Below are 16762 nucleotides of genomic sequence, written 5' to 3' on the forward strand. Positions count from 1 at the left end.
GCAAGCCCGGCAAGACCGACCGGATACGGTACGGAGTGGGGAGAGAAAAGGTCAGCGCGCGTGCGCGCCATGGTGCTTGCCAACGACGGGTCGCCGAGCTAGAACGGAGGCTGCAGCTGGGTTACCTGTCGGTAGCGGTAGACGTTGTGGGTGTATTGCCGAATTGCGGCAGCATGCTGCGGTTGTAGCAGCTCATGGCTGCGGCACGGCAGTGTCATGCCACGACTAGCGTCAACCCGCGCTCTGATTGGCTAAAATTACGAAGGGGATGATGATCGAACCATAACGCGGTCGCCAGTTTGACACGTGCGATGACCAAGGAAAACTCACCGCTGCCGGCCGTGCCGGCGCGCCAGCGCAGCCAGCAAAAGTACCGTGCCAAGAAGAAGGAGTCGCAGACGCAGCTCCAAGACAAGGTCATCCGCCTCCGCGTGCACGTCAAGCAGCTCGAGGACCAACTCGAGAGCCATACGCTAGCGCTGCCGCCGCCCATGCCAACGTTCGCCGGCCTCGCCAACGTTGCGCGCGAGTTCTTTAGCGTCTTTGAGCACGGCTTTAGCGACCCCGGTCAGCCCGCGTACAAGGACCAGCTGCATTTTCTGTACTGCACGACGTCGCCCGACTTTAGCTTCATGGGCGAGGTCCGACCGATCATCCACCCAAGAATTCGCTTTGGCTTAAGCAGCGCATGCGTAGGCGGATGGCATGTCGATGCTCTTCCGTCAATGGGGCTTCTATACCAAGGTCTTTGCGTCGTTCACACACGTGTGCGACGGCGCCGAGACGATCGCGCTCACCGACGACGAGATCATCGTCCAGGCGCGGACAACGCTGCACCTGCGGCTCTCGCGCGCCTCGATCGCAACCATTTACCCGAACCTGATTGCAGTCAACGAGCCGCTCGTGCAGTCTCTCATTGGCAAGATGCTCCGCGTGCCCATGCACGCGCTCTTCTACATGTACAAGGACACGACCGCTGTCCACACGTTCACCGTCGACGCCGACATTGCAACGGCTGCGGTCACGCTTCTCGGCAACGTCTCGGACGCAGCAATCGCGCTCGAGTCGTCGCGCTACGAGTCGAGCGCCAAGCTCAACTTATAAGTCGAAACCCTAAGTCGAAAATCGACGTTCGATGAAGCAAGATGAAGCAGGCTTTCCGCACATCCCAAGTCACGTGATCATGGTGGGTGGTCCAACGTGTGCACGCAAAAGGTGGTGGGTAGCTTGCTGTACATGCAAGGCGACTCGTTGAAGAAGCAGGTGCGTCCCGTCATCACGGGGTCGTGTGATTCCTGTGCGATCGCGTCATGGGCTTGCATATGGCACAGATCGCGCATCAAGTCGTCCGAACACGGGCCTCTCGTCCAGCACAGCGTGAGCCAATTCTTGGGTGGCGGGTGGCTGCACTTTGTAACAAGATGACAGCTTGTCATCATCTTCCGGAGGTCCCGCAAGCTGCTGCTCGTGTTGCGCTTTGCTATGCGTTCCAAGTTGAACCGGGACCGCAAGTCGCACGGACCAATCGGAGCCACCGGACGCTTCCGACCGATCGCGCTAAGTTGGGCGTTTGTTACTCGTCACAACGCAGTTTCGATGTTCCTGCAAGCGATCTTGGGCCGCACCATAGACGAGCGCGAGGCGCGGTACCGCGAGCGCAGCCAGACCAACCAGCGCCGGTACCGCCTGCGCAAGAAGGCGGCGCACGCGCGCCTCGAGCACGACGTCCTCGCACTGCGCCACGCCAACGACGCACTCGTGAGCGAACTCCGCATGGCGCAGGGCATCTGCGTTGTCCACGAGCGCGCAACCCGCGTCGCGCACGACTACTTTAGCCTCTTTGAACACGGGCTCCGCGGCTCGCCCATCGAGATGCAGCGCAGCTATCTGCGCACCGTCATGTCGCCCAACCTCGTCGTCATGGGCGACGCACGGGTACGTGCTTGTGTCAGCCTTTGCCTCATGGATCACAGGTCGACGGCGCCACCAAGCTCCTCGAGCAGCTCCACCTGTACACGACGCTCTTCGAGCATCATCTGCGCCTCGAGCACATCGAGGTCGTTGTCGACACGGACGACGACGTCGTCGTCAAGACGATCGGGTGCATCTCGCTACGGCTAACGCGGCGCGCGATCATGATCCTCTACCCAAATTTGGTCGGCGCCAACGAGGGAGCCGTGCAGCAACTCGTCGGCCGCATGCTCCAAGTGCGCGTGGTGAGCCACTTTTACATCAGCAAGACGACAGGGCTCGTCGAAGCGCTCGTGGGGGACGCTGACACGATGCTCGCGATCGCCAACCTCCTTGGGGACGTCACACAGTCCGAGCTCGCGCTCCAGAGCTCGGCGCTACGCCCGAACACCGAGATTGTCCTCGATGACACCATCTTGGAGCTCTCGTCGGCAACCTAGTCGGAATATATATCCATCCAAAACCAATCTAATGACCTTTACGTTACGGGCGCGATCTTTGTCGAGGAAGAGGTCAGTGTTATGACGGCGCTTCCGGCACCGACCTTGGTGTGCTACCGGGTGGCGCACAGCTGGGCCCTTCGCGTCAAGTGGCCAGCGGACGACGCGCCATTCGACTCGATCGCGATCGACGTCACTGGCTGCTTCAGTCGCCCGCCCGTCGACGGCGCATGGAAGGCCGACGACATCGTGCTTGAGACGCACTGGATCGAGGACCTCGAGAGACATCGCAGTGGGCCTTGGTACGTGGTCGAGCTGCCACTCTCGTTGTCGCCATCTTATCGCCGACCGCTCGTCGGCTACGTCGTCCAGCTGCGCGCCCTATCTCTTACGTCGGTCATCTACTTTTGTACCAGGTTGGGTCACCCTCATCACGATGCGTGTGTCTCTAGAGGTCCATGCTCGCAGTTTCTCCGGCGCATCGAGATGCGTATGAGCTGCCATGCCACTAGGATGATCATCGACATTGCTCTAGCGGCCGATACGACCAAGGACGTTGTGCTCGCCGCGCGGCGCACGGGTCTCCGCACCCTCTTGGAGCTTGTGCAGCACTACGCGCTGGACGCTAACGTGGCGAGTCGCAGTGCCAGCGCCATTGTGTATCTCTTGCGTCAAAGCGGTGACGACAACGACGTCAGCAGCGACGACGAGGCCGCGTCACGACCGTCAACCGAGCTCCACGACTACGACCTCGTGCTCGACACGTGGCAAGTGCTCCTGCGACGCATGGAGTCGTTTCCGGAGCATGTTGACCTTCAGCGATGGGGCATTTGTGCAGGGCGGGCTCTGTATGTGCGACTTTTGAGCATCGTCCCCGACGCTACCGCGAGTAGGACACCCCATGCTCGACGGTACTATCTGATGGAGATGTAGGTCTTCAAGGAACGTTTGTGGGTTTTGTCACGGCGCTCATCAAGGCGGTCGACCGCTACGATGGCCACCACGGACTTGTCACGAGCTCCTGCGATGTCCTCGCCGAGCTCTTTGAGCACCAGCGCAGTAGGCACCGAGGCTGCACCAAGACTGCAAGACGTCTGTAGATGTGCTTGTCAGTGTCGTCGGCGACCGCAGTGGTATCGAAGCCATCGTCGGTACCATGCGCTTGAACCGCGAGAACCTCGAGGTCTGCCGCGCCGGCGCCCAAGTCCTCATCCTGTGCTGCTTTGTCGACGGTACGCTACGAGATGATGAGCGCTATCGCATGGAATTCGCATGAGCTAGTGACTCTGCAACATGCAGCCAAGCAAGAGGGCCTCTTACCGCTGTGCCAAACGACGCTCGCCAACGCAGTGCTAGGTACGCGGTCAACGCTATGCCAAGAGAGGTTATCGCGCGACTAGAGGAGAACACGCCGGTCTTCGACCTTGTCACGTGCCTCGAGCTCATGATGCAGAACTGTGGCCTTCTCTCAAGCGCCAATGCGACGCTGTCGCGCATGACGTACCCGGACGGCGCAGTCGCGACGATCGTGTGCACGGACGCCGTCGCCAACCGTGTGGGCGGGAAGCGGCGCGAGGTGGCCGCCATGACCATTACGCGCTTCTTCCGTCACATCGTCTCGCTCCAGCGCATGGGCTCTGGGCCCATGAGCCTCCTTGCGGTCCTCCACGCTGTCGTTGCCCGCGACGAGGTCAATGAGTTTGTCCCAAACGATCGGAAATAGTGTTGCATTATGTGTGGGACAAACATGCTGGGACAAACGTATCTCCCGTATTGTGCGATTTGGAGCATGCAGAGCAGTGTCAACCAGAAGCTCGCCACGGACTTTGTCGACGCCGCGTACATTCGCCAGGGCAGCGACGCGCTCAAGAGCCACGAGAAGAAGCTCACTGCGCTCCTCGCCCAGCGCAAGCTTCCGGAGGACGGCTGGGACGACCTCAGCATCCAGTGCTTGCTCAACGACTTGGCCCAAATGGACAGCAACAACTTTGCTCACAATGCAGGCGCGGGCGAGCGCGAGGCCCGCGTCGCAAGCAGCCTCGTGCGCAACCGCTGCTTCCATCTCGCCCACGGCGTCGGGCGGTCGGGTGACATTTGCGCGATCCAGCCCAAGGCCGCCGGATCCTCTCTCCTCGTGCAACTCACCAACTGCCTCGTCTTGGACATGCTCCACCTCGCTGGTAGGCGCGGTCATCCCTTCCCATGTAGTAGCGAACGACTTTTGTGTGTCCAAAGGCGTCAAGAATGCCAAGAGCGCGATCGTCCTCCCGGTGGCCACGGGCATGGCGCTGCTCTTTGCGATGCTGACGCTCCAGGCGCAGGCGCGCGTGCCGGGCCGTCCGCACACCAAGCGCTACGTGCTCTGGCCGCGCATCGATCAAAAGTCGTGCTTCAAGTCCATGGTCACCGCCGGTACGCATGCGACCTCACCCGATCAACATTTGATGGCGCACATAGGGCTCGAGCCTGTTGCGATCGAGAACGTCTTGGACGGCGACGAGCTGCGCACGGACCTCGCGGCGCTCGAAGCCAAGGTGCGCGAACTTGGGCCCGAGAACATTCTGTGCGTGCTCTCGACCACGAGCTGCTTTGCGCCGCGCGGGTACGACCGCGTCGACGAGATCGCGCAGCTCTGCCGCCAATATGATATTGGTACAATATTTCGTCGCTGCCTGCTGTGCTTCTTCAAGCCTACTAGGGCACGTCATCAACAATGCATACGGACTCCAGTCGTCCAAGTGCACGCACCTCGTCAACCAAGTACGCTCCAAGTAGCTCACGGACGACGACGAGGTTAGGGTTGCGCGTGTAGGCTTTTCGTGTCGGGCGCGTCGACGCGTGTATTCAGAGCACAGACAAGAACTTCCTCGTGCCCGTCGGCGGCGCTGTCATCTGCGGCTCCGACAAGGCATTTGTGCAAGCGATCGGCAAGCTGTACCCAGGTAGATCGCGCAGCTTCAGTGTTTTATGGGCGAGCGTCGAGCAGGACGCGCGAGCAATGCGCCAGCGCTGGACCTTTTCATTACGATGCTGCACCTCGGTCGACGCGGCTACAAAGCGCTTCTCGACGAACGCAAGCGGCTCGTGCCCTACTTTCACGCAGCGCTCACGTCGGTCGCTACCGCTTACGGCGAGCGCGTTCTCGAGACGCGGCACAACGATGTACACTCTGTCTATAATCCTGTATACAAACTCATATACATGTAGATTTCGTTTTGCATGACCTTGAGCCACGTCACCGGCAAGGACGCGACGTTCCTCGGCTCGATGCTCTTTTCGCGCGGCGTCTCGGGCACTCGGTACGCCCATATCTGCGAACGTAGTAACATGGTCTCTGACGCTAGTGTCGTCACGGGCACGGCGAACGCGACGATCGTGGGGCATGAGTTCGTCGGCTTTGGCGCGCACTCAGCGACGTACCCGACAGCGTACCTCTCGGCGGCCTGTGCGATCGGCATGACCCAAGACGTAGACCCTACCCACTGTGTCGAATTGATACATTGATACATAGGAGATCGACGTGTTCATCACGCGGCTCGCCAAGACGCTGGGCGATTTCAAAGCCAAGACTCCACCCAAGACCATTGTCGTCTAGCTGCTTTCTATTACACCAATCCTGTGCACCTCTATTACTTCTTCTTGTTGGCCTTGGCCGTCGTCTTGGTCGCCTTCTTCTCGTCGCGGCGGATCTCGACAGCCCACTCTTCGGCGAGCGCGTCGGCCATCGCGTCGGCCGCCGCAGCCGCGTCCAGCTCTTGCCGGCCCTTGGCACCGGCGACCGCGCGCTCCGTGAACGTCTCAATGTACTTGTGGCACTCGACGACGCGCGGGTCCTCTTCGCCAAACACCTCCGTGTAGAGGCTCAGCACCTTTTGCTCGTACGCGAGCGCCTCGCGGAAGCCGCCGACAAGAACGCACGCCATCGCCATCGCATGGAGCGTCCCGGCGGCCTGGAGACGGTCGAGCTCGCCGCGGCGAAGCGCTTCGCGGTGGCACGTGAGCGCCAGCGCCACGTGGCCCACGTCCTGGCACATCATGCCGAGCTTGTAGTAGAGGACGCTCGTCTCCGGGTAGTGCGGGCCGGCCGCGACCTCGAGGATCTGGATCGCCCGCGTCATGTGCGCAACCGCCTGCGCCGTCTCGGCGTTCGCGTGCATGTACAGCGCGAGGTTGGCGTGCGCGAACGCCGTGTCGTAGTAGTCGAGGCCCTTGAGCTGCGAGTAGAGGCCAAGCGCGCGGCGCTGGGACGCAATCGCGCCCGGGACATCGCCCGCGTGGTAGAGCGCCGTGGCCGTCGACGCGCACACAAGCGCCGCGTCTTCGTGGCTACCACCGCACACCTGGTAGAGGAGCGACGAGGCGTCCTGGAGCATCTCGTACGCCGGCGCAAGCACGCCCTGCGAGAGGAGGTACCGGCCACGCTCGATGAGCGTCGCGGCCTGCACAAACGCATGCGCGGGCGCCGACGTCTTGACGACCGGCACGACGCCCGTCACATCGTCGGCCGCAAACGGGTACTCGGCGTCAAAGTTGTACTGGCGACTCGCAACCTGCCAGCCGAGGCGCTGGCACACGCGGCGAAGGAGCGGCGTCTTGTGCGCGCGCACGGGCTCCGGCGTCGCCTCCTTCTTGCCCTTCTTGGCCTTCTTGGGCGCCGAGGCCGGCCAGAAGCGGAGCGTGTAGCCAAAGCGCGTCTGGACGTCCGACGAAATGCGAGCCCAGAGCGAGCTCGCATCGAGGTCCGGGATCGCGTCCGGCGCGAGGCTCAAGGCCGCAACGTTGGCCGTGAGGTCGTCAAGGGTCGTCGTCGTCGTCGGGCGCGGTGCGCCGAGGAGCGCGTTGAGCACCTGGAGGAGGACGCTGCCGGGAGTCGTGCGCAGAGACGGGTGCGACAAGAAGAGCTGCGACACAATGTGCTTGAGCGAGCGCGCAATCATCTCGACTTCGAGGATCTCGGCCACGTACTTGGACACGTGCGGCTCAAAGCTCGCGCAGAGCGACGCGATCTTGCCGAGGTACCGGAGGTTGATGCCGCACGCGTGGAGCATGTCGGTCAAGGCCGTGCCGTCGACCGGGTACATGGCGCCGCGACGCAGATCCGCCACGAACGCCGGAATCACCATCGTCTGAAGGTACGCCGCCGCGTCCTTGGCGACCGTCTCGTCCTCCGCCGCAAGCGTCGCATCCGTCGACGACGCATACGGCATGAGCACGTTCGTGTTGAAGCGCAGCGTGGCGGCCTCCGCTTCCTCGTCTTCGGTCTTGGCCTCGTCCGCCTTGGCCTCGTCCGTCTTGGCTTCGTCCGACGTGGTCTCAGTTTCAGTCGTCTTGGCCGCCTGCTTGGCTTGGTTGGCCTTCCAGCGCGCGTAGAGCTGCACGAGTTCGGGGCGGAGGAGCGCCGTGTACTTGCCAGCGTCCGCGTCCGCAAGGAGCGACGCGCGCGACGCCTCGTTCACCGTGTCGCTCTCGGGGTTGTAGAACGTGTAGTCTTTGGGCGTGATGCGGACAAGGTCCAGAATGTAGTGGCGGTTGTCCGACCCGAGGATGCCCTTGGCCTCGACGGGGCCGCAGAGCGCGACGGGCGCGGACCCGGCCTCGCCGGACGGCGCCTCGTCGCTGCCGCCCGACGGCGCGACCGTGCGCTCGGCAATCAAGAGCGTCTCCGCCGCCGTTTGCATCATCGCATGCATCTCAGGGTTCGACGCGATCGTCTTGCCGCCGTCGACCGAGCCGTAGACGAGCTTGGAGGCCGCTTCGCCCTGGAGGATGCCAGGAATGATGCTCTGGCCAATGATGCGCACGCCGAGGTAGTCGACAACGACGGTCGCCAACGTGTGGAGACCCGTGACGTCCGCGGCGTTGTAGGCCTTGACGCCCTGCAGGTCGTGGTTGGCCGACGAGTACGCGTTTTCGTGGTTGTTGTCGGCGTCGGTCGCCACGTGCTTCTGGCCCTCGACCGCGCGCGAGAAGAAGATGTGGTTGTACACGTAGACAAAGGCCGACTCGTCGTCCATCGGGTTGATCGACGGGATCGTGCCGTCGACGATCGCGATCGCACCGGCGGTCGCGGCTTCGGCAAACTCAGCCATGATCTTGAAGAGCACGCGGGACCGCACAATTTGCTCGCGGAGCGTCGCGTTCGGGAGCTCACGCGCGCACTGGTACTCCTCGTTCCAGTCGCGGATGACGCCACGCTCGTCAATGCCGACGCTCAGGTCGTCCTGCGCGCGGTTGGCATCGAACGTGTGGGCCGATGCGTTGAGCGGCGTCGTCCAGACGAGCGACTGCGCGCCGGCCGAGGCCTGCACCATGGCTTCGACCGACGACGCACCGGCCGTCGCCCACGCCGCCGCCGTCGAGAGGAGCTTGGCGTACTGCGCGGCAAAGAGAGGCGACGCCGCCGAGAGCACGTCAAGGAGCAAGTGGTGGTGGCTCGCCGCGGGCCGCGGGTCGAACGACGTCTTGGAGCTCTTGTTGATGTAGAAACCCGCAACGTGCGCCGTGATCTGGTGCACCGATTTGTCCGTGAGCGTTACTTCAAGGTACGTGAGGTCGCCGGCAAGCTTGCGCGGGCCCGGCGGCGGGTTGAAGCCCGAGACAACGATGCTCTCGATGCACTTGGGCAACGTCGCGTCCAACGGCGTCTCCTCCGGCGTCGCGTTGTTGCTGGCCTTGGCCTCGGCCTTCTTCTTGCCCTTGGACTTTTTCGGCTGGTCCTTCTTCTCCGCGTCGGCGGCCTTCTTGGCGCCTTGCAGCGCAACGGGCTGGTACAAGGTCGCAAGCGACGGCTCGACGGGGACGACGAGGCCTTCAAGCTTGCTGTGAATGTCCTTGAGGAGCTTGAGCTGCTTGTCTGTTTCTTGCTTGGGCGTGAGCTTCTTCTCTTCGATCGTCTTCTTGGGCGCGAGCGCGGTCGCCGACTGCGGAATCGGCGGGTTGGCCATGATGTCGCGGAAGCGGCGGACCTGCGCGCGGACCTTGCGGACGTCGTACCGGTCGTGGATCATGCGCACGTTGAACGACGTCGTCGTCTCGTCCCACGCCGCGAGGTAGTCGCCAAACTCGATAAAGTCGTTGAGCGGAATCCTACCGCCATGATTAGCCATCCTGCAAGTTGCTGCATTGCGCATACCATTGGTCTTCGGGGATCTGCAGCTCCAAGTGGTAGCACGTGTGGTGGGCCAAGACCGGGAACTCGGCGATCATTTGGCGCAGCGTCATGACCGTGTCGAGCGGGCTCACATGCTCGAGCATGATGGCGTCCTTGGCGCCCGGGCCTTCCACGTGCACGGAGACCGTGTTGGGCTCGTCGACTTGCGGGGCAGGGGCAGCGGCAGCAGCGGCTTCGGTCATGGCTTCTCCCATCAGGTTACCGAAGCGAGGCGACGTTTGCAAAATAACCCATCAGCCCACACCACCGCTCCACCGTGTACTGGGATACCTACCCGACAGTCCCTGCCCACGAGCTTCAAGTTGCCTTTTTTAATGTTTCGATATATTTAGCAAGATATATGCACTATTTTTTAAAAAGGGAAGGGGATCGACGATGACGCAATACACCTTAGGAGATACGGAAAACGGATATGCGCCTGGCGACCCGCGCGCCATTTTTATGTTGTGTCCATGGACCTTGTATTTTGTATGTAATTTTGAAGCGCAAAGCGTGCTCGCTTTTCGGTTTTCCTACCCGACCTTGATCCACATCAACCGGAGGATTGTTCCATGAGCTTCAGAAGATACGACAGAAGCGAGGCAGCCGACACTTCGAGAAGGACGCTGGCGACGACAAAGCAAAGCGGCGACCCGACCCATGACGCCATACCACACCGTCGCGGCCGAGCCCATGTACGCGACTCTCGGTAAGCCTTGCTGGTTGACGCGACAGGTAGTAGCCGCCGGTCGATCAGTAGCTTGCGCTAGGACGCACCATGGCGCACCTGGCGTCGTCGACAAGTATGGCAACCCCAATCTTCGGGCGACTTCTTGCTTGTGCGATCGCTACAATGCGTCGACGACCCATGAGCGCAGTTGGCCGCGTGCGATTGTCGATTCGGCAATGAGACGGTGCTGTTGCGCTCTTGCACAGGCTTGGCGTTGTTAGCATTTCGAGTCCCATCATCTTGGTCACAGAGGCTCCATTATGCTGGCGGAGTCGGCGCTGGCACGCAGCAATGCTGGTCCGAGCGTGGTAGATCTGCCAATACGTCTGCACGACGCAACATTCGCACTTTGCGCAGAGGTCATGCATATGCACAGGGCTATGACTGTGTCCACACAAGCTAGTGCGCAGCATGTACTGACAACGACGCTTGCGGCATCCCTTGGTAAGTACATTATGAAATCAAATGGCCGGCTGAACAGAGATGCTTTCAGTAACTAGAGCTGGAGCCAGGGGTACGTACAATGTAATAGCTCTATTATGTTCCCAAGGCTAGAGCATCCTAATTGCCTCGGGTTCTTCCCTTGCTTGCACCTTCATGTAGCACTTGGCCGGCTCGGGAGTATCGACGGCTGGTGGTACGAGCGCATGCGCTCTGCTCTCTGCGAATCCAGCCGCAAATCTCGCCGTCGTGGCATGAGCTGACACGCCGTATCCGGCATATTATCCGGATACCCCACGTCCAATCAAACGAGGGCTTGACCAGAAGCAATGGCGCCGAGCAAGAAGAAGTCCAAGCTGCGCAAGGTGCCGATTGGGCCGCCGCCCGTCAAGAGGTGCGTGGACGGATGGATTGCGTCATCATTTAATGCTGGTGTAGCCGCCGGCGCGCCCGCGAGATCACGACCGAGTTCCACCGCGTGACGCATGAGCTCAACCGGCTGCAGGACGCGGCCAAGGACGAGGTGGCCAAGGCGCGCCATGCAGAGCTCGAGCAGCGGCTCAAGGACCTCGGTGGGCGCCAAGTGTACCAGGACGCGAGCATTCTCTCGACGAGCTTTCATCGCACGAGCAAGTGGGTCTTCTCGCTCCTCACCAAGTTTGGCCTCCGCCCTGGCAAGAAGCAGCCGCCGCTCGACGTGCTCGAGGTCGGCGCCATCAACACGCAGCTCCTCGTGTGCCCGTGGCTCAACGTGCAGGCGATCGACCTCATTGCGCGCCACGCCAAGATCCAGCAGCTCGACTTTTTCGACGTCCCGTTCACAAAGACATTCGACGTCGTGGTCTCGAGCATGGTCATCAACTGCGTCCCGACGCCCGAGAAGCGAGGTCTCTCCCACCCGCACGGTCGACGAGGCGTCTCATGCTTGACGTAGGCGAAATGCTCCAGCGCACGTGGCGCCACCTCAAGGACGACGGTCACTTCTTCCTCATGTTGCCGCTGCTCTGCTTGACCAACTCGAATCACATGACGGTCGACCACTTCGAAGCCATCTTGACGCGTGTGGGATTCGAGATTCGCGAGAAGAAGGAGACGCCCAAGATTGCGTTCTTCTGCCTCCGCAAGGTGCCCGCGACGGCCGTGCCGCCGGGTACCTTCCAGCACAAGACGCTGCGGCCAGGACCCAAGCGCAACGATTTTGGCGTCGCGATATAACAACTGCAATCTCAGAACAAAAGGCTGCGCGGTTTGATACGAACGCGCCATTGTAGTCGGGTCGCGTGGTTCTCGTGCACATCTGGTCGGAGACCAGATTACACGGGCGACTTGCACTTTGCACTGCTGCCATTGACGCGGCCACCTCGATCAGGTGCATAGACTCGAGCACCACGTGCTTTCTGTCAAAAAGGCCATCGGGTGAGTAATTGAGTTCGGTTAAGTGCGAGGCTGGATCTCGCCGTTGAAGATGGGACCCACCCAACGTCCATGACGACGACGCGACTGTTCCGACAACAGTCGCGAGGCCAATCACGTCCATGCTGTGGCTTGGCATTTGACGGCCAGCGAGTCCAACGATATTTACGGTACTTGGGAATGCCAGCCAGACGCTGCAAGAATACGAGTGTATCTATCGAGGCAGTTTCCGTGATCAAGGACGATGAGGTGCCTGTGCTACGGACCTACACTTGCGCAAGGGCAGGCGCCACCCAAAGCCTGGCCCAGGGCCTCCATCCAGGGTCCATAAAAAAGCTTTTGGTCGACCCTGGCCGGCGAGCGAGGCGACAAGCAGCACAAAAGACATCCAATTACGATAGCAGCGTCGCATAGAGTAGCAAGAGCGTCGTGTAAGAGACCGTGCTGGCGGCCGTCGTCGATACCGATGAGTGGCTTCTACAAGGTTGCAACGACGTTTTGGTAGGCCCCCCCACGACGCACCACATGAACTCGATTAAGTGCGTGTCAAAGGTACAGAGCAGCCGGCAACGAGGTGCACAACAACAGCAGCACGATTCCCACGTCCAAGCGACGACGATGCGCCTCCGAGAGCCCTCTACGTGGAGGAATAGCGCGCTCGTGCTTGGCTTCCTCCTCGCGACTGCCATGGGCGACGGCTGCGGCGTGGCCAAGACGACGCTCACAGCGCGCTGCGGCTTTGTCGTCACGTCGCCCGACGACAAGCGCGTCTGCGCCTACGACCCATCGAGCTGCAAGCCGATCATCAAGACCGACACGTGCGCTGGCAGCGACGGCAACCAATATGGCAACTTCACGTACGTCCTGCGCTTCTTCGCGGCCATGGCCTCAAGAACGGCGTAGGAGCTACCTCTGGCTGTGCTCGTATAGCACGTCCCAGTGCCAAGACGTCTCCAACAGCGTCTCCGATACGTTCAATAAGGTCTATAGCGACCACCAAGAGACGTACAAGAACGCAGTCTTCTTCAGTAATGCCAGGAGCATCCAGGAAACCGGACTCTACTGCTACGATACGTCGTCCAAGCAAGAGCTTGGCGTCGTCGCCATCGCGAGCTCGCGCCACTGCATTTACGACACCAGCTGCAACGTCGCGCCATGGACGGACGCCACGAAAGCGGTCGACATCGTCAATGACTACTACACGGTCAACTCGTCCATGGTGCTCAGCGGCCTTGGGATCACAGCGCTCGGGCCGGACCTCGCTTCGGACTTCAACAAGAACAACACTTACTCCAACCTGTGCGACTTGAGTCGTTCGCAACAGTGCGACTCACCCAACCGGTTAGGGATTTGACCAAGAACCAGCTCACGGACCTCGCGAGCACCAAGTTTCCAACCTCGCTCATGGTCATGTACGGTGGCCGCTCTCGCATTGACTAGCGCTTCATGGCCTGCGTCTAGGGATGTCTCTCAAAACAACTTGACGTCGATCGCCAAGATCCAAGCCACGAATCTCAACGCGCTGTGCGTTTGAGACAGGAATCCAAATGTGACATTCACCGGCGAGCGTAGGCGCGCGTCGTCCAACGCCATCACGACCATTGGCGAGCTGCCGTCCGGGCTATGGAGCCTGTACTCCCTTTGTTTTTTCACAAAAACGGCTTCTCACTCGCCCTTAGTGTCCTCGAGTTCAACCAAATCACAACGTTGGATGCATCGAGTCTCCCGCCGCAGCTCATCACCTTGTACTGCATTTGCGGCTGTGCAGTGGCATGACATCAACACACGTAGGAACCTCTTCAACAATGAGCTCACGTCGGTGCGCGGCAGCTTTCCGTCAAGCTTCAAGAACTTGTGCGTCCACGCTGTGCCTTGTATAATCATTCGAGCGAAGCGCGCATAGGATTCTGCCAGGCAACAAGCTCACAACCTTCCCGGCCGAGTCGCTCGGCGCCAACCTCGAGCAGCTGTAGCGTATATTCGTTTGGGTTATCACAGCGTGCTCACGCTGGCGTAGCGACCTCGGCTCCAACCAGCTCGCCAAAATGCCCGACCTCTCCAAGCTCGCAAAGCTCGCAATCGTCAAGCTGCAAAACAATGCACTCACGTCGCTTGGCGCATTTCCGAGCAACGTGACGACCATGTACACGCGTCTCTACCATGCAGGCCAAGCCATCTCACATGCACGTAGCTTTGCCGGGAGCAACAAGCTCACGTCGTTTCCGACGAACCTGCCGCCCAGTGTCCAAGCGCTGTACGCCCTGTTGCCTCTGTTCCTTTGATGGACATTCTGCGTAGCGATCTCTCGCTCAGCAACGTTGCGTGGCAACTTGCACCCAATGTGCTCCCTCTGAACGTCACCAACCTGTACATCTACACTCAGCTCGCCCTGTTTAATTGACGCCCCTAGCAACCTGTCGGGCAACCCGGTTCGAGACGGCTTTTTGAATGCGTCGCTGCTGCCATTCCAGTTGAAGTCGCTCGACCTCTCGGCGTGCGGCATTGCCTCGATCGTGGGCGACTTTCCGCCGCAGCTGACGCGCGTTCTATTGAGCGGGAACCCGATCGCGTCATTTCCGCTCTCGACAGCCACCGCGACGCTCTTCCGCGCGATCCCCAACGGCCTCGTTTTGCCCGAGAAGATCTTGTCGCTCAATTGCTCGACGTCGTCGCAGCTCAAGCTTCTCGCTGGCAACGCGACGGTCGTGTTTTGTCCGGATGCCACGTACATTGCGGCGGGCAGCGACGTCGTCTCGTCCAGTATGTCGCCCATGACGGATTCTCTACCGTCGACAGCAACGCACTGACCGTATATGCTAGGCAAAGGATGGTTCTTTGGCGTCGGCGCCGGCGTCGTGCTCGTTGTCCTCGTCGCAGTCGTCGTCTTGTATCGCAAGCGGCTCGTGCGCTCGAAAGCGCTCTCCAAGCTCCTCGAAGATTTCGCGTCCAATCGGTCGCGCCAAAGCAAGCTCGACTCGATGGCCGGCTTTGAGTTTACGGCTACCCCCGGTATCGCCGAGTCGGCCGCAGGACTGTCACGTTTTGAAACCGGTATGCATTCTTCTTGTTGTTCTTGTCGACGCCAACACGTACGTCAAATCGTGCATCGTAGACTTGCTCGACAGCGATCTTGCCGAGCATCGGATCCCGCTCAATGACGTCAAGATCTTGGGCCCGCTCCACGGCAAGCACAAGAATGCCTCGGTGCCGGGCACGATGATGCTGTACAAGGCCGAGTTTGACGGCCGCCTCGTTGTCCTCAAGACGCTCATGACCGACACGCACGCAACTGGCGCGCTCGCGGCCCAAGCCGACGCGTTCCTTGCCGTCATTACGCTCCGCGCTCGCTTGGACCACCCCAACATTGTCACGTTTATCGGAGCGGTGTGGAGCAGCAACGTGCGCAAGGGCATGCTGGGCTTTGGCTTCCTCTCCGAGCACATGGCCAAAGGCGACCTCGGGCGCCTCCTCACGCTCGACCAGTCGCGGTCGTCGGCCGAGAGGCTCTTCAAGTGGATGCCGCGGAGCTCGAACGCGCTCCCCAAGCTCTCGCTCGTCAGCGACATTGCCCTAGCAATCGTGTGCTTGCATTCGTTTGCGCCGGCAATCATGCACCGCAACCTCCACGCGCGGCACGTGCTCTTGACGGACGAGTACGTCGCCAAGCTCAGCGGGTTTCGGCCACAGGACGACGACGAGAGCGACGACGCGGCGCCGCGCTTCGTGCCCGATCGCCTCTTGACGCCGCCTGAAGTGCTCAAGGGCGACGAGTGGACCGAGAAGGCCGACATTTATGCGTTTGGGATTCTCATTTGCGAAGTCGACTTGGGCCACCACCCGTATGCACATACGATCAAGACGGGCGACGCCGAAGACGCGAGCCAGCAGATCGCGACACTGGTCATGGCCGACTTGCTCCAGCCCACGTTCTCGGTCGAGTGTCCGATTGACGTGCAGGACGTGGCGAAGAAATGCCTCGCGCATTGCGCCGAGGACCGTCCGTCGGCCGTGCAAATGGAGTACTGGCTGCGGAAGCTGCGCTTATCGTACTGAGAGCCCTATACATAAGTATCTATACCAATGTGATCCCGAATAGTCGAGGCGGCTAGGATATATCGACATCAATCGGATCTGCCGAGTCGATGTGTGGTGGGCGTCGATGGATCGCGGCGTCGCGTCAACCGAATGCGAGCTACTTGAGCGTTGCACTCGCTCGGTGCTGCGTCAACTGTACCTACCGGCACCCCCGGGTGGCTGGTCGTCGCGGCTTCTGCAACTGAGAAAGCCTCTTGCGACGAGTCACGAACCAGGCACCGTCCCTGTCGCTTCCGCGCAACCAAGCACGCACGAGCATTTTACCGCACGTCGACGGCCCATGCTGCATGATGAGGGCTCTGCCAACTGCAATCGATGGCGCAACGGCAAACAGCAATGTATCTTGCCGACCCTCGCACCTATCGTTGAAATGGTTGAACCTCACCGGATCGCCATCCAGCGACGCACCCACGTTGATGACGAAAAGGGTTGTCAGTGCGCGGAACGACACGAGCCGCCCGGAGCTCGCGGCGCCGCCGACGCAGTCTGCTCTATGCTCGGCCGCACTCCAATGCCTACTGT

General features: G+C 60.8%; 7 protein-coding genes across 7 annotated transcripts; 6 read left to right on the plus strand and 1 right to left on the minus strand.

Annotated features, from left to right (window-relative positions):
- The first annotated feature begins 16 nt into the window (after nucleotides 1–16).
- SDRG_09294 (hypothetical protein) lies at nucleotides 17–1172 on the plus strand. Its single transcript, XM_008615217.1, has 2 exons — nucleotides 17–641; nucleotides 697–1172. The coding sequence occupies exons 1-2, from the start codon at nucleotides 312–314 to the stop codon at nucleotides 1102–1104; spliced, it is 738 nt and encodes a 245-aa protein (XP_008613439.1). The 5' UTR covers nucleotides 17–311; the 3' UTR covers nucleotides 1105–1172.
- Nucleotides 1173–1596: 424 nt separating this feature from the next.
- On the plus strand, nucleotides 1597–2411 carry SDRG_09295 (hypothetical protein; the record flags this gene model as incomplete). Its single annotated transcript, XM_008615218.1, has 2 exons — nucleotides 1597–1935; nucleotides 1974–2411. The coding sequence occupies 2 exons, from the start codon at nucleotides 1597–1599 to the stop codon at nucleotides 2409–2411; spliced, it is 777 nt and encodes a 258-aa protein (XP_008613440.1).
- Nucleotides 2412–2492: 81 nt separating this feature from the next.
- On the plus strand, nucleotides 2493–4134 carry SDRG_09296 (hypothetical protein; the record flags this gene model as incomplete). The annotated part of the gene is made up of 7 exons (XM_008615219.1): nucleotides 2493–2803; nucleotides 2864–2901; nucleotides 2947–3300; nucleotides 3345–3470; nucleotides 3512–3643; nucleotides 3693–3767; nucleotides 3812–4134. The coding sequence occupies 7 exons, from the start codon at nucleotides 2493–2495 to the stop codon at nucleotides 4132–4134; spliced, it is 1359 nt and encodes a 452-aa protein (XP_008613441.1).
- Nucleotides 4135–4195: 61 nt separating this feature from the next.
- Nucleotides 4196–6046, plus strand: SDRG_09297 (O-phosphoseryl-tRNA(Sec) selenium transferase). Its single transcript, XM_008615220.1, has 9 exons — nucleotides 4196–4591; nucleotides 4647–4823; nucleotides 4869–5063; nucleotides 5110–5171; nucleotides 5224–5353; nucleotides 5398–5573; nucleotides 5619–5710; nucleotides 5756–5879; nucleotides 5923–6046. Exons 1-9 carry the CDS (start codon nucleotides 4201–4203, stop codon nucleotides 6004–6006), a joined length of 1431 nt encoding a protein of 476 aa, XP_008613442.1. The 5' UTR covers nucleotides 4196–4200; the 3' UTR covers nucleotides 6007–6046.
- On the minus strand, nucleotides 6041–9776 carry SDRG_09298 (hypothetical protein; the record flags this gene model as incomplete). The annotated part of the gene is made up of 2 exons (XM_008615221.1): nucleotides 6041–9497; nucleotides 9544–9776. 2 exons carry the CDS (start codon nucleotides 9774–9776, stop codon nucleotides 6041–6043), a joined length of 3690 nt encoding a protein of 1229 aa, XP_008613443.1.
- Nucleotides 9777–11030: 1254 nt separating this feature from the next.
- SDRG_09299 (hypothetical protein) lies at nucleotides 11031–12003 on the plus strand. Its single transcript, XM_008615222.1, has 3 exons — nucleotides 11031–11126; nucleotides 11171–11619; nucleotides 11667–12003. Exons 1-3 carry the CDS (start codon nucleotides 11062–11064, stop codon nucleotides 11945–11947), a joined length of 795 nt encoding a protein of 264 aa, XP_008613444.1. The 5' UTR covers nucleotides 11031–11061; the 3' UTR covers nucleotides 11948–12003.
- A 683-nt stretch (nucleotides 12004–12686) lies between these two features.
- Nucleotides 12687–16282, plus strand: SDRG_09300 (serine/threonine protein kinase). Its single transcript, XM_008615223.1, has 14 exons — nucleotides 12687–13002; nucleotides 13049–13444; nucleotides 13492–13557; nucleotides 13607–13669; nucleotides 13718–13777; nucleotides 13825–13890; nucleotides 13937–13999; nucleotides 14049–14114; nucleotides 14163–14288; nucleotides 14337–14399; nucleotides 14444–14512; nucleotides 14556–14905; nucleotides 14966–15196; nucleotides 15258–16282. The coding sequence occupies exons 1-14, from the start codon at nucleotides 12764–12766 to the stop codon at nucleotides 16196–16198; spliced, it is 2799 nt and encodes a 932-aa protein (XP_008613445.1). The 5' UTR covers nucleotides 12687–12763; the 3' UTR covers nucleotides 16199–16282.
- Nucleotides 16283–16762: the final 480 nt, after the last annotated feature.

This window comes from Saprolegnia diclina (genome assembly GCF_000281045.1).
Source record: "Saprolegnia diclina VS20 unplaced genomic scaffold supercont1.29, whole genome shotgun sequence".
NCBI lineage: Eukaryota > Oomycota > Saprolegniomycetes > Saprolegniales > Saprolegniaceae > Saprolegnia > Saprolegnia diclina.

What these genes read in the sequence shown, in the direction of transcription:
- SDRG_09294 (XM_008615217.1), top strand. Translation starts at nt 312, where the DNA reads ATGACCAAGGAAAACTCACCGCTGCCGGCCGTGCCGGCGCGCCAGCGC. An exon ending in ACTTTAGCTTCATGGGCGAG is followed by an intron (nt 642 to 696) that starts GTCCGACCGATC and finishes GCGCATGCGTAG; the next exon opens with GCGGATGGCATGTCGATGCT.
- SDRG_09299 (XM_008615222.1), top strand. Translation starts at nt 11,062, where the DNA reads ATGGCGCCGAGCAAGAAGAAGTCCAAGCTGCGCAAGGTGCCGATTGGG. An exon ending in GGGCCGCCGCCCGTCAAGAG is followed by an intron (nt 11,127 to 11,170) that starts GTGCGTGGACGG and finishes ATGCTGGTGTAG; the next exon opens with CCGCCGGCGCGCCCGCGAGA. An exon ending in CCCGACGCCCGAGAAGCGAG is followed by an intron (nt 11,620 to 11,666) that starts GTCTCTCCCACC and finishes TGCTTGACGTAG; the next exon opens with GCGAAATGCTCCAGCGCACG.
- SDRG_09300 (XM_008615223.1), top strand. Translation starts at nt 12,764, where the DNA reads ATGCGCCTCCGAGAGCCCTCTACGTGGAGGAATAGCGCGCTCGTGCTT. An exon ending in GGCGCCAACCTCGAGCAGCT is followed by an intron (nt 14,115 to 14,162) that starts GTAGCGTATATT and finishes ACGCTGGCGTAG; the next exon opens with CGACCTCGGCTCCAACCAGC. An exon ending in CCTCTGAACGTCACCAACCT is followed by an intron (nt 14,513 to 14,555) that starts GTACATCTACAC and finishes TGACGCCCCTAG; the next exon opens with CAACCTGTCGGGCAACCCGG.
- SDRG_09297 (XM_008615220.1), top strand. Translation starts at nt 4,201, where the DNA reads ATGCAGAGCAGTGTCAACCAGAAGCTCGCCACGGACTTTGTCGACGCC. An exon ending in GGACATGCTCCACCTCGCTG is followed by an intron (nt 4,592 to 4,646) that starts GTAGGCGCGGTC and finishes GTGTGTCCAAAG; the next exon opens with GCGTCAAGAATGCCAAGAGC. An exon ending in TCGAGACGCGGCACAACGAT is followed by an intron (nt 5,574 to 5,618) that starts GTACACTCTGTC and finishes ATATACATGTAG; the next exon opens with ATTTCGTTTTGCATGACCTT.